This window comes from Silene latifolia, chromosome 10 (assembly GCF_048544455.1).
Source record: "Silene latifolia isolate original U9 population chromosome 10, ASM4854445v1, whole genome shotgun sequence".
Taxonomy (NCBI): Eukaryota; Viridiplantae; Streptophyta; class Magnoliopsida; order Caryophyllales; family Caryophyllaceae; genus Silene; species Silene latifolia.
This window is the reverse complement of record NC_133535.1, coordinates 19,826,042-19,839,714: the sequence shown is the minus strand read 5'-3', so window position 1 is coordinate 19,839,714 and position 13,673 is coordinate 19,826,042. Positions and strand designations below refer to the sequence as shown.

The following is a 13,673-nucleotide window of genomic DNA, read 5'->3' as shown; positions in this document are numbered from 1 at the left end:
CTCACGATCGTCTACGGGCGACACATAAGTGCAATAAAAGTAAAATGATTCGACTGTTCGATGTAAGAGAGAAGCACTAACAAGCTTACATGTAAGAAGCAGTAAAGACGCGTAATTCATAATGTATGACTTTTAGCTAGAAACATAAAATGTGCAGAATAACAATACATTTTGTAAATATAAATAATGTAGTTACACTAGGAATCATAAATCAAGATCCGTCATATATAGTAAGTATTTTTGGAGTAAGTGTGTGGACCATCACAAGATGAAGGAGGCGGTGATTTTCTTTTTCATTATTTCAAAAGGAGAGTAGAGATGATAAGTTTGGAGAAAATTGATTGAAAACATCAAATGAGTCCATTTACAGGCAAATTCATGTTCAAAATTGTCTTAAATCGACGGTATTCAAAAAAATCACAATCTATGATTGTAAATATTGATTGAAAAATTAATTTAAAATATCAAAGGGGTTGATTTAAAGGAATTATGAGATATCTAAATTTAAAATATTTCTAAATAAAATCTATCATCAAAAAACGCCCCTACAAAAATTAAACCTTGAAAATATCGTATATCCAATTTGCCATCTTTTGTTTCGGTCGTACTCGTAAGTCGTAACTCGTACCAGCAGAACACCAACAACTCAAAAGGGAAAAAAATAACGGTAAAAAACAAACACAAAAATTAAACCTTGAAAATATCATCTAGAAAACGTCTCCTTTAATCATCCGTTTATCTTTAGTTTTATTGTAACCCCATTTCTCACTCTTTCTCTCTCCCTTAATTCAACTAATCCGTCACGAATCTCCCAATTCCAGGATCTGATCCTAAAACCCTTTCATTTATAATGCTCTTTTCCACCCTTTTTCCTCATTTACACCCATTTTCCTTACAAAAATCCCTTCTTTAGATCTCTGATCAATGCTCATTTCTGGCGGGAATTTGCTAATTTTTCCAATTAGGGTTTAATTCTCTGTTAATTGTTATAATTTGATGTGGGTTTCTTAAATTTTGGTCAATTATTGGAAAAAAGGTGGCAAATTTGGAAGATGTTTCTACTTCAAGTATGTTTGAGGAAACAGTGTTTTGAAGAATTGGGTTTAAAGATTACCCTTTGATTCATCAGATCATTGTTTTGTTGAGGTTATTTTGATTTCAAGGTTTTAATTTAAGGTATATCTATTTTTTTTTTTTTTTTTGAGTAATTTCATTGTATTTTGATTTTTGAGTAGTATGAGCTGGAAAAGAGTGTGACTTATTTACTATTGGATTAATAGTTAGTCTCGAATAAGACGGTTTTACATTAATATTGTGTAAAACGGAAAAAGAAGTTAGAAAAAACCCGTAAGACGAACTTAGACAAGAATTTACATTGGATTAATGATTTGTTGCTCAGAGCAAGTGTCAGATGATTTAATGATGTGATTGATTGATTTTACAAGTACTGTACTGATATTGTAGAATTTATGATGTTACTTTTAAAGTTAAAATTTTTGAATTATTAATTCCATTATTACATCAAGTGATCAAGTACATTTGATGTTCATTGAATCATTGATAAATGCAAATTAATGTCTCTTTTTAAAACATTTTTTTTTAATTAATTAAGAATTTTGTTGAAGGGTGTTTGTAAATTGTAATTCACTGTAGTGATGGATCATGATTTGTTGGTTTGTATGGGTTGCAGTGAATGGCGACGCCTGTCGAGCCTCCGAATGGGGTGAGATCCCCAGGGAAGCATTACTTTTCAATGTGGCAATCTCTGTTTGAGATTGACACAAAATATGTGCCAATTAAGCCGATTGGTCGTGGCGCATATGGAGTTGTTTGCTCCTCTATTAATAAGGAGAATAATGAGAAAGTTGCTATTAAGAAGATCAATAATGCTTTTGAAAATAAAGTTGATGCGTTGAGGACGTTGCGTGAATTGAAGCTCCTTCGACACCTCAGGCATGATAATGTGATCGCTTTGAAGGATGTCATGGTGCCTGCTCATCCTAGGGATTTTAAGGATGTGTATTTGGTGTATGAACTTATGGACACCGATCTTCATCAGATTATTAAGTCCTCTCAAGCTCTTACCAATGATCATTGCCAATATTTCTTGTTCCAGGTATAACTTGCTGTCTGTCCATCAAATCATTGTTTGTTTCCGTGTCAAATGGAGTAAAGACGCGTTCTTTTTTAGTTCTAGACTATTGTGAAATAAAACAAAATGACTACGGACTAGTAAATTGGTTGCCTTTTGATTGTGGGTCATCATGATTCATGAATCAGTCTTTTTCGGTATAAGGCTGCATATATATGCCCCCTTACCACACCATTTGTGGGAGCCTTTGAGGCAATAGGGTAATGTGGTTTGTTGTTGTCGTCATATTATTTATATTCTCGTCTTTGATACTTGATTTGTCGGTATGGACTATCAATGATGAACTTGATGTGTCTAATCAACCTTTGAGCTATCAAGTATTCTCGTAACGTATTGATATTGATTTTCGGGATGGACTATCAATGATGCATTAGATTTGTGTATGCCGAAAGTGAAACTTCATACTAACTGTAGATGTCTTACAGGCTACTGAGATAGTGCTATGTCTATTCTTTCGTTTGGAGAATCCTTTTGAACTACTGATTCTTCTAATGCAGTTAGAAAAGTGTAATATTTAATGTGAACACAATGAAATGATTTTTGAAATGCTACTTCCCTTACCCTTTTGGCTTAAATCAAGATGGACAAATTTTTTAATGCTGCTGTAGATGGACCGATAATATGTGTCGTTTTTCCTGGCTGGTTTTCTGTACAGAGTACTCTTTTCCCAGCTCCTCTGTTCCCTCAGATGATGTACAAGCATATTTGAGTGTCTTCTGTTCACCGTACAAGTTTGAGCTATTACCGATCCGCATACGGCCATACCACTCGTTTGACACACCCATGTGCCATCTTTTGCTAGACTAGGTCAACATTTCTCCAGTTTAAGTACCAACATTATTAGCCCCGGACTACCTAACATTTGAGTTTTTGTCAAGCACTACAAAAAATACAAAAAACCAGCGCGCACTTGCTAGAAGCATGTGAATATTATCTTGACAAAAAAATTGATCAGCTGTTATCCTTGTAGCATCTCCATCCTGCTTTGCTAAAAATAGTGCTCATATTTGTTCAATATGCTTGTCCTTGCTACATATTGTTTGTCTTTTAACATAACAGCGTAACCTTTCTAAAACGGTTGCGTGAATATTGCTTAATTTAGGTTTCCATTTCCAATAATGTTAGCAGGTATGTCTGGAGTCGTGTACTTGTATTTGGACTTATTTTCCTTATCATCACTACAGTGGTGCAGCATGATTCTGATTGCTACCTTATGTGTATATTAGATGAAAGAAAAACTAAATTAAATGATGACGCCGAAAACATGGTGATGTCGTGAAATGTTTGATCGTCAGATGTTCTCTTGCCTTGTTCTTCCGTAAGACATCACAAAAAGTATAAATTGCGTGATGTTTTCAAATATGCATTGATTTATCTTGCTGTAGTTTTTGAAGTTGGTAAACTAGTAAGAATATTAGCCATAAGCTAGTAGGAAATTTTCCTCTTTGGTGTCTTAAAATTTGACTTAAGTTTAACTTTAGTAATCACGGTCATGTATTTGGTTATTTTCCACGTTTCTAACCTAAAGTGTTCTATGACCAAATTTCATCCAATTCATAAATTGTTTTAAACATTACGACGTAAAATTTGTACAACATGTACAAGTTTACCTTTTATTTATATTTATGTATGTAAATTTCTGCTCATCGTTACGCTTAAAAAGTCACCAATATACTTTTGTTGTGTTATACTCCCTTACAACTGATCCATTATTTAGTATTTACCTATTTATTTTTAGGGTGTCTTAATTGTTGATTTAGCTGTAGTTTAAATCTGATTTTCCTTAATCCGTCAATTGCTATAACAAACTCGTTCACCAAGTCACAACTCTTGAAAGCTAACTAGACTGTTTTGATGCAGTTGCTTAGAGGCCTGAAATATCTCCACTCGGCAAATATCCTTCATCGAGACTTGAAGCCGGGTAATCTTCTTATAAATGCAAATTGTGATCTTAAAATTTGCGATTTCGGGTTAGCTCGAACAAGTAGCGGCAAGGGCCAATTCATGACGGAATACGTGGTTACACGATGGTATCGAGCCCCCGAACTTCTCTTATGCTGCGACAAGTACGGGACTTCTATTGACGTGTGGTCAGTCGGGTGCATTTTTGCCGAGCTTCTTGGCCGTAAACCCTTATTCCCGGGAACCGAGTGTCTTAACCAGTTGAAACTAATCATCAACATTCTTGGGAGCCAAAGAGATGCCGATCTCGAATTTATCGACAACCCAAAAGCCAAGAGGTTCATAAGATCACTACCTTATTCTGTTGGCACCTCTTTGTCCCGTCTTTACCCAGCTGCCCACCCCTTGGCTATCGATCTCTTGCAAAAGATGCTAGTTTTCGATCCAACAAAGAGAATTAGTGTTACTGAAGCACTTCAACATCCATACATGTCTCCTTTATTTGATCCTCGAGCTAATCCTCCCGCTCAATTCCCACTTGATCTTGAAATCGATGAAGATTTGGACGAAGACATGATTCGAGAAATGATGTGGATGGAGATTATGCATTACCATCCTGAAGCTACCCCTGTTACTTTATAGCGCGGTGATTGATATTTATTTTACTTCATCAAAATCACCATCTTAAGACTTCGAGCTTTTTTTTCCGTTTACTTGTACTATTATGTTGTTTGAAGCATTCATAAATAGTTTGTGCTATTGATGCTTTGGCCTAAGAGTTATCTTTAGTTTGTAGAGCTATTGTGTTTGCTGCTAAAATATTTACCCTTTACTCTCTAGCAGATAAATTGTACATATTTGTGTTATTTTTGTTCTAACCTAATACGCTTTCTTTTAGTGGCGGAGTTAGGAACTATAATATACGAGTAAAAAAAAATAGTGGAGACGGTGAATATGTTTTAGCAATTTTCACATTTCTTGTCAGGACTACTGCTCGGCTACTCCAACCCCTGGCATTTCATAGTAATTATTTACTCCTTCCTTTTATTTTCCTCCCATTTACTTACTCAGTTTCCAAGACGGAACTTTGATCGTATTTTCCACTTGAGGATGGTTTGATGATAGTAAATAATTAGTTTTATTTATTGATAATTTTTAATTTTTAAGTTAGGTTACGAAATAAAACAGTCTTTGACAAAGTTATAACGCAAATTCTTATTTATGACGGTAATTTTTCGTCACAAATTGTGAAGGACCTAAATGTGACCATTTTAATGAGAAAATGTGACCATTATTTAATAAAATACTCCCTCTGTTCCGGTCATTTGTTGTCCTTTCGTTTTGGCACAAAGATCAAGAAAAGAGGAGAGAGCCAATTACTAAATGACATGTGTTCTAAATTGAGTGTGAATGATCAAATTGTTCATCAAATGCATTCTTAAAATAGAAAGGACAACAAATGACTGGGGCACCCCAAAATAAAAAAGAACAACAAATGACCGGGACGGAGGGAATAAGTAACATTTTATAATTGATTGCTTTTTATCTTAAAGTGGTTATATTTGGAACTGTCATAATTTGTGACCGTCACAAAAGAGATCAACTAAAGTTACAAAGATAACGCAAGACTCTATAAAGCATTTACCTTTGCCGTCAACAGTTAACATCGAACTTGTTCTAACTAAAGGTGGATGGATGTGCGGGTAAAGTACTAAAGTGGAATGTAAGTTAAGATTTTCAATCAAGTTTGTTTGATCGCCAATATAAGCAAACACCATTTGTATGTGCTTGATTCAAAGAAAGTGGCTAACCTTCCATAAAGTCATCTAGTAAGGATCTTCTTCATTTTCAAAAATGGAGGGTTTATTTCTCTTAATTCTCCATTTTCAGAAATGGAGGGTTCATTTTTCTGAACATTTAATATTGTTTTTGGCATAAAAATTAAGGGAATAAATATGGTGAATTCAAACTATCAAGGATATCTCAACCAAGTCAACTCTACAATTAAGGAAATAATTATAAGATAATTATCTCCCAAACAAACTCCATATATCTCTTCTAATATCATGTTAATATATTGTAAATTTAGGTAGTTTGTTATTATCATTTATCTATGTTCATACGTAAGTAATATGCTATATATATTATACACCCTCTTTGCTAATGAATACAATTCATCGTTTACTTTAATTCTTCACATGGTATCATCTGCCTAAAGATCCTCACGATCGCCAAATTCTTTTCGTTCCTGCATTCTTCACGATCAAAACACGTCCCGATCAACCATTCCCATGGCTAACCAACTCCAACTTGCGAACCCCGATGAACCCACGAACCCCCTCACAATCGTCACCTTCGCCAATTGTATCCAACTAAAAGACTCCATTACGTTTCGCCAATGGAGGTTCCAAATCCGAGCCATCCTCAATGGTCTTGCCCTTTTCTCCTTTCTTGATGGGCCTGCTGCCACACCATCCAAAACCATCACTGTCGAACCCACCCCACCCGACACTCAAACCAAAATCCAACCCAATCCCGCATATACCACGTGGTACCGTCAAGACCAATTGATACTTGGCGCCCTCGCTGGTACACTTGCACCCCCGATTGCTGCTTTTATAGCCAATGACCAAACGTCCCAAGCTGCTTGGTCCACCCTCTCCAAAACTTTTGCCAACTCGTCCCGTGGTCATCGACTACAAATTAAAGATCGCTTAGAACATATATCTCACACCGATAACATGACCATCACCGACTATATGACGGCCATCAAATCTTGCACTGATGACCTTGCGCAGTTGGAACATCCTATGGACATTGATGATATCACTGCCAAGATCCTCAACGGTCTTAATTACAACAAATATCGCCCTGTTATTGAAGCCGTTCGAGCTCGCGATACACCCATCTCCTTTGAGGCTTTACATGAAAAACTCATACAACATGAGCTACGCCTCAAGAATGAACCCACCCCCGCTGTTTTCAACCCCTCCGCCAATGCTGCCAACTATCGATCCCAAAATCGCAACAATTACCAAAATCGAACCTCGACCTACCCTCCCAAAACCAATACCCCTGCCACCACTCAACCCGCCACCTCGAAACCCTTCAAAGGCCGCTGTCAATATTGTGATACCGTCGGTCATGTTGCCTCCGACTGTCCTGACCTTCAATCCAAGTACCCGTCCTTTGTGTTCCCAACTCGTAAGCCTCGTGGTCCTCCACCACAAGCCCATACAGCTTCCCATTCTAACCCGCAACCACCACGCTCTTGGACTGTCGATAGTGGTGCCTCGCACCACATCACCGATGACCTTAATACTCTCTCCCTCCATCAGCCCTATGACGGCCCGGATGACCTCGTCATAGGTGACGGTTCTGCCTTACAAATTACTCACTCCGCTTGTTGATGGTTCATACATCTGGACACCTCCTTCACCTCACGCCAATCTTGCTGCGTCCCCGAGCTCAGTTTCGTGGCATCACCGACTTGGCCACCCGTCATCGAAAATTTTAAAATTCATGAATTCCAAATTTCATTTGCGTATTTCTGATTTTGCTCCATGTATTCCTTGCAACTTGAATAAAAGCCATAAACTACCATTTGGCCAATCGACTTTGCACTCTACTGCTCCTTTAGACTTAATTTTCTCCGATGTTTGGACTTCCCCAATACTTTCTTCCGACTCATTCAAATATTATATTATCTTTGTCGACCATTACACCCATTACATTTGGCTATACCCTCTAAAAAGAAAATCCGACACTCAATTAACATTTAATAAATTTCGAGCTATTGTCGAAAAATACTTTAATAAACCGATCTGCCAATTTTACTCCGACAATGGTGGCGAATATACGACCCTCACGCCTCAACTTCATCTCGATGGCATTACACACCTTACATCGCCTCCTCATACCCCCGAACACAATGGGTTCGCTGAAAGACGGCATAGACACATTGTCGAAACAGGCTTGTCTTTACTTACCCATGCTCATCTTCCTCTTTCCTTATGGCCCTATGCTTTTTCTACCGCTGCCTAACTTATTAATCGCTTACCCACTCCGTCCCTTAACGATCAATCCCCATATTTTAAGCTATTTGCACAAGAACTGAATTACATGAAACTCCATAATTTCGGCTGCTTGTGCTTCCCTTGGTTGCGTCCTTACAATGCTCACAAACTGCAATCTCGCTCACTTGAATGTGTCTTTGTTGGATATTCACCCACCCAAAGTGCCTATCTTTGTCTCGACCCGACTACCTCTCGAGTCTATACTTCCCGACATGTTAAATTTATTGAAGACCAATTCCCGTACTCCCGACTAATCAATATCGCATCTACACCCATATCCATGACACCCATTGATTGGTGTTAATTTTCCATTCAAATTTTACCCATTACCTCACCTACTGCCACTCCCTCCCCTGAACCAACCTTCACGCCATCTTCCAACACTTCCTCCGTTGAACCGTCCATCACCCCTAACACTCCCGTCACCACTGCCTCCCCGTCCTCTTCCCCAAATTCACCACCACCGCCACCACCTCCCCCTCCTCCCCCACCTCACCATGCCACCCGTCTCTCCCACAATATTCGCAAACCAAACTCGAAATATGCAAAACTAGCGGCTGTCCCTACATCATACAGTACCCCCACAACCATTAAGCAAGCCCTAGTCGAACCTCTTTGGCGGGCAGCCATGCAAGCTGAATACGATGCCCTATCTCGCAACAATACCTGGACCCTTGTCTCCCCTGACTCCATCCCAAATACTATTGGTTGCAAGTGGGTTTTCCGTCTCAAATACAATCCCGATGGCAGCTTAAAGCAACATAAAGCTCGTCTTGTTGCTAAAGGCTTTCATCAACGACCCGGTCTCGACTATTCCGAAACATTTAGCCCCGTTATTAAGCCAACTACCATCCGTCTTATCCTATCCATTGCCTCTACGAATGGTTGGTCGCTTCGTCAAATTGATGTGAATAATGCTTTCCTACAAGGTACTTTACATGATTCGGTTTATATGGTTCAACCGCCCGGGTTCGTTGATCCTACCAAGCCTGCTTACGTATGCAAACTAAATAAAGCGATTTACGGTCTAAAACAAGCCCCTCGTGCTTGGTATACGGAATTACAAAATTATCTGCTCAATTATGGCTTTCGAAAGTCTATCTCTGATTCCTCACTCTTTATTTTTAATCACACTAATGTTAAATTGTTTGTCCTAGTTTATGTGGATGACATAATAATTACAGGTCCGTCCATCACCGAAGTTGACAAGTTTATTGCTGCCATTTCTCATCGCTTCTCGATTAAAGACCTTGGCCCGCTTTCTTACTTCCTCGGCATGGAAGTCACTCCGACAACCAAAGGCATTCATCTCAATTAAACAAAGTATATTTCTGATCTGTTAACTCGCCACAACATGTCAGACTGCCGTCCTTCCACCACGCCTATGCTGCATCATCCACCATTGTCTCGTCTTCTTGATCAACCTGCTCAAGATGAAACGACCTACCGTGCTATTGTGGGCAGCCTACAATATCTGTCCTTAACACGCCCCGACATTGCATACTCGGTGAACAAACTTGCTCAGTTTCTCACACACCCGACAGCTGCCCATTGGATTGCTCTCAAAAGGCTGCTTCGCTATCTAAGTGGCACGCTTCATCTAGGTATTACCTTACTCAAAGATACTCCTCTCAATCTTCATGCCTATTGCGATGCCGATTTGGGTGGAGATACGGACAACTACGTCTCAACAACCGGCTATATTGTCTTCCTCGGAAAAAACCCGATCTCATGATCCTCTAAGAAACAACGGGCTTTATCACGCTCCTCCACCGAAGCCGAATACCGTGCCATAGCTGACACTACTGCCGAGGTGCTTTGGTTACGGTCTTTATTATCCGAGCTTGATATTCATCCTACTATAGCTCCGGTGCTCTTCTGTGATAATTTAGGTGCTGCCAACTACTCTGCAAATCCTATATTCCACTCACGAATGAAACATCTGGCCCTCGCCTTCCATTTTGTTCGAGAACAAGTTCAGCTTGGAACCATTAGAGTTCAGCATATTAATGGAGACGATCAATTAGCGGACTCATTAACCAAGCCCCTTCCCAGGCCACGCCACTCTCTACTTACATCCAAGATTGGTCTAACTCTTCGACCGTCCATCTTGAGGGAGCGTATCAAGGATATCTCAACCAAGTCAACTCTACAATTAAGGGAATAATTATAAGATAATTATCTCCCAAACAAACTCCATATATCTCTCCTAATATCATGTTAATATATTGTAAATTAGGTAGTTTGTTATTATCTTTTATCTATGTTCATACGTAAGTAATATGCTATATATATTGTACACCCTCTTTGCTAATGAATACAATTCATCGTTTACTTTAATTCTTCACACAAACCACACAAATCACTTAACCCCACATATACATGAGAAATGGCCCATAAAAGATTATCAATAATGGAAATAGATAACTATTCATTGAAAGACCCCAAAATGGAAATAGATAACTATAGATTGGCACGGAGAAATAATAAAGGGATGGAAAGAGAGATGTAATATTATATTGTCTTGTGACTTTGTGAGAGGGAAATGGGAGGATCTAAACTCTTAAGTGGTCTTATTTTGTTTTGATAATCCTTTGTTTTTATACTAAAAATAACTTGTTGGCACATAAAATCCCCCCTTATATAAAAGTGTGCAAGGGGGAGTTAAGGGTGTGCATTTTTTGGCAAAAATTGGTGGGATGAATAGTTCAACATTTCTTGTCTTTTTGTGGTGTAATTGGGCCTAGCTTGTTAGTCTTGCATATTGTTTGACAATCCACAAACATTTAGCTTTGTTTTTTGGGCCTGACATGTCTCTTACCGGGGTGCTTTATTGGTCGCGCATGCTTCGGCGTGACTTTTCGTATGCAGTATTGTTATGGTTCGCTATAATGACACCTTTTCCTCCCGTCGTTCCTTTTCCCTGCGCAATGTTGCATACAACTAAAGTAATATTGCATTGTTGCCGTTTATTTGATGACTTAATTAAATTAATTAAAATTGAATTAAGAATCTTTTATTGTATAGCCTTATGCAGAAACCTGTTCCTAGCAATCTCGTACCGGGGTGCCTTATTGCCCGCGCCTTATTCGGCTAACCTTTCCGTTTGTTGTATTGTTATGGTTTAGCATAATGACCCCTTCTTCTCCAGCCATTTTTATTCCATGCGCATTGTATAGCCTCCTGCGTAAACCTTATCAGAGTTATCTCATATCGGGCTGCTTAATTGGCCGCACATTATATAGCGTGGCTTGTCGTATGCCGTATTGTTATGGTTCAGTATAATGACACTTTTTCCTCCCACCATTTTGTCCCCTCATTTTAACACTCATAGACTGTTTCTGAATGATTTCTACTGAAAATTGTGTTGGTAATTGCATCTACTGTGTGCACGATTGCTACCTCATAATATAAAAAAAAACAGGTAGTTTAGTGGATCATTTTGCTTATGTACATCGTATTCCATAGCCAAGTAAGGGAATAAGGCATTATTTTTTTGAGGGTTGCGGGTAGGCTCGTTTGTGTTTCCAAATGGGGTTTGCTTTTAGAGAGACTGTAGCATATAGGTGCCCCAAGTAGATCAGGTAGCCATAAAGCAGTAACATCTTAATTCCTAAATGACCTTTTGTTTTAAACTATTAAATTGTTTGCCAAATTTTATGGGTAAAAGAAAGTTTTAAGGCATAATTTACATCTAGTAGCAAAGAAACAACTTCCAACCATTCTTCATATTTTCTACAACCTTTACTGACAAGCTTCACTTCACCACATGCACCAGCAACACTGACGACACCTCCTTTTCCAACCCAACTTTGCTAATCTTTCTGTGTGGGAACGGCCCCAGCTTTGAAAATTTTAAAAACTATAAGAAAACTCCACTTAAAAAATGAAATTTATTAAATATGTCGAATTTCGTTTTCATTCGTGTATCAATTAATAGAGGCAATCGTAAATAGAATGTCATTTTCTACGACTAAGCATAGAGAGATTAGACATAAGAGGAGGTAGGGGGAGGAGGACTAGAAAAGGAGACATGCAGGATGAGAAGAGGGAGGAGGATGGGGATTAGAAGGCGGCGGCAACGTTAAAGAGAAAAAAAAGGGAAAAGAAGAGAACAGTGGGAAGAGAAGGAGGAAGTGTTTTGGGGAGTAGGACAAATAGTTGGAGGAGAAGAGAAAGAAGGAGAATATAAATGGGGGGAAGGGGAGAGGGATGGAGGTCGACAAAGAGAACACGGGGAAAGAATAGGATGCAGAGACAAGAAAATGAAGAATGTGAAGGATAAGAGAAAAGAAAAAGAGGAAGGGAGAGGGAGAAGGAGAGGGAGAGGGAGAGGGAGCAAGGGAGGAGAAAGAGGAATATATGGAGGAGTAGTACGGGGAAAAATTGGAGAATTAATAATATGAGAGCGAGTGGAGGAGTGAAAATGGAAGGTATACAGGAGGATCAAGGGGAGAGGGATGGCGGTCGCGAAAGAGAGTAAGGTGAAAGAAGAAGCGGAGACGAAAATTGAAGGATGCGAACAATAAGAGGAAAGGGAAAGAGGAAGGAAGGAGGAGGAGGAGGACTAGAAAAATAGGAAGAGTAATATGAGAACAAGTGGAACTAATGTACGTGGAAATAAGCATCAATGGGAAGTCCACTCGAGCTATGATAGATACATGGGCCTCCCACAATTTCGTTACCCCCGACGAGGCGAAAAGACTTGAGATGAAGTTGAACCGAGAAAGTGGTAGCATGAAAGACGTCCATTCCAGTGCCAAGCCGATTCAGGGTGTAGCTAAAGAAGTGGCGATCAAGATGGGCGATTGGACTGGAAAACTTGACTTCACCAGCGTTCCGATGGATAATTTCAATATCGTCCTTGGAATGGATTTCTTAAAGCGAACCCCGGCCTTCTTGGCATCCCACAATGGATCTCTAATGATGATCGGGTCAAAACCATGTCTTGTGAAAGCCGTAGAAGGCGAGAGAAAGCTGAAGGGACTTCTCCTCTCAGCGATGCAATTGAAGAGGGGACTCCAAAAGGGAGAACCGACGTACCTGTGTACCGTGTCCATGAAGGAGGACACTTACGTTGTATCCGTGGAACCACAAGTAAAGGAAGTGTTGGAGGACAACAAGGACGTGATGCCAGATCAGTTGCCTATGACTCTACCGCCACGGCGGTTGGTGGACCATCAAATTGAGTTAATTCCAGGGACAAGACCTCCCGCTCGAGGGCCATACCGGATGGCACCCCCATAGTTAGCTGAACTACGAAAGCAGCTAGACGATCTACTTCGCTCAAGGTCGATTTTACCTTCTAAAGCTCCATATGGGGCTCCCGTGCTCTTTCAAAAGAAACAGGACGGTAGTCTGAGATTATATATCGACTATCGCGCCTTGAACAAGCTGACGGTAAGAAACCGTTATCCCATCCCTTTGGTAGCTGACTTGTTCGATCAGTTACAAGGCGCCGTGTACTTCACCAAGTTAGATCTAAGGTCCGGGTATCATCAAGTTCGAATTGCCGAAGGAGATGAGCCAAAGATTGCTTGTGT

At 39.5% G+C, this 13,673-nt stretch overlaps 2 protein-coding genes across 2 annotated transcripts; both read left to right on the top strand.

Moving 5' to 3' along the window:
* The first annotated feature begins 725 nt into the window (after positions 1-725).
* LOC141605316 (mitogen-activated protein kinase homolog NTF3) lies at positions 726-4,949 on the top strand. Its single transcript, XM_074424025.1, has 3 exons — positions 726-1,176; positions 1,691-2,116; positions 4,013-4,949. Exons 2-3 carry the CDS (start codon positions 1,694-1,696, stop codon positions 4,694-4,696), a joined length of 1,107 nt encoding a protein of 368 aa, XP_074280126.1. The 5' UTR covers positions 726-1,176; positions 1,691-1,693; the 3' UTR covers positions 4,697-4,949.
* A 7,789-nt stretch (positions 4,950-12,738) lies between these two features.
* Positions 12,739-13,377, top strand: LOC141607243 (uncharacterized). The gene has a single exon (XM_074426604.1). The coding sequence runs from the start codon at positions 12,739-12,741 to the stop codon at positions 13,375-13,377; it is 639 nt and encodes a 212-aa protein (XP_074282705.1).
* The last annotated feature ends 296 nt before the right edge of the window (positions 13,378-13,673 follow it).

Excerpts from the sequence above, each read along its gene's own strand:
- LOC141605316 (XM_074424025.1), top strand. The coding sequence starts at position 1,694 with ATGGCGACGCCTGTCGAGCCTCCGAATGGGGTGAGATCCCCAGGGAAG. Across the intron at positions 2,117-4,012 it reads GCCAATATTTCTTGTTCCAG|TTGCTTAGAGGCCTGAAATA; the intron begins GTATAACTTGCT and ends GTTTTGATGCAG.
- LOC141607243 (XM_074426604.1), top strand. The coding sequence starts at position 12,739 with ATGTACGTGGAAATAAGCATCAATGGGAAGTCCACTCGAGCTATGATA.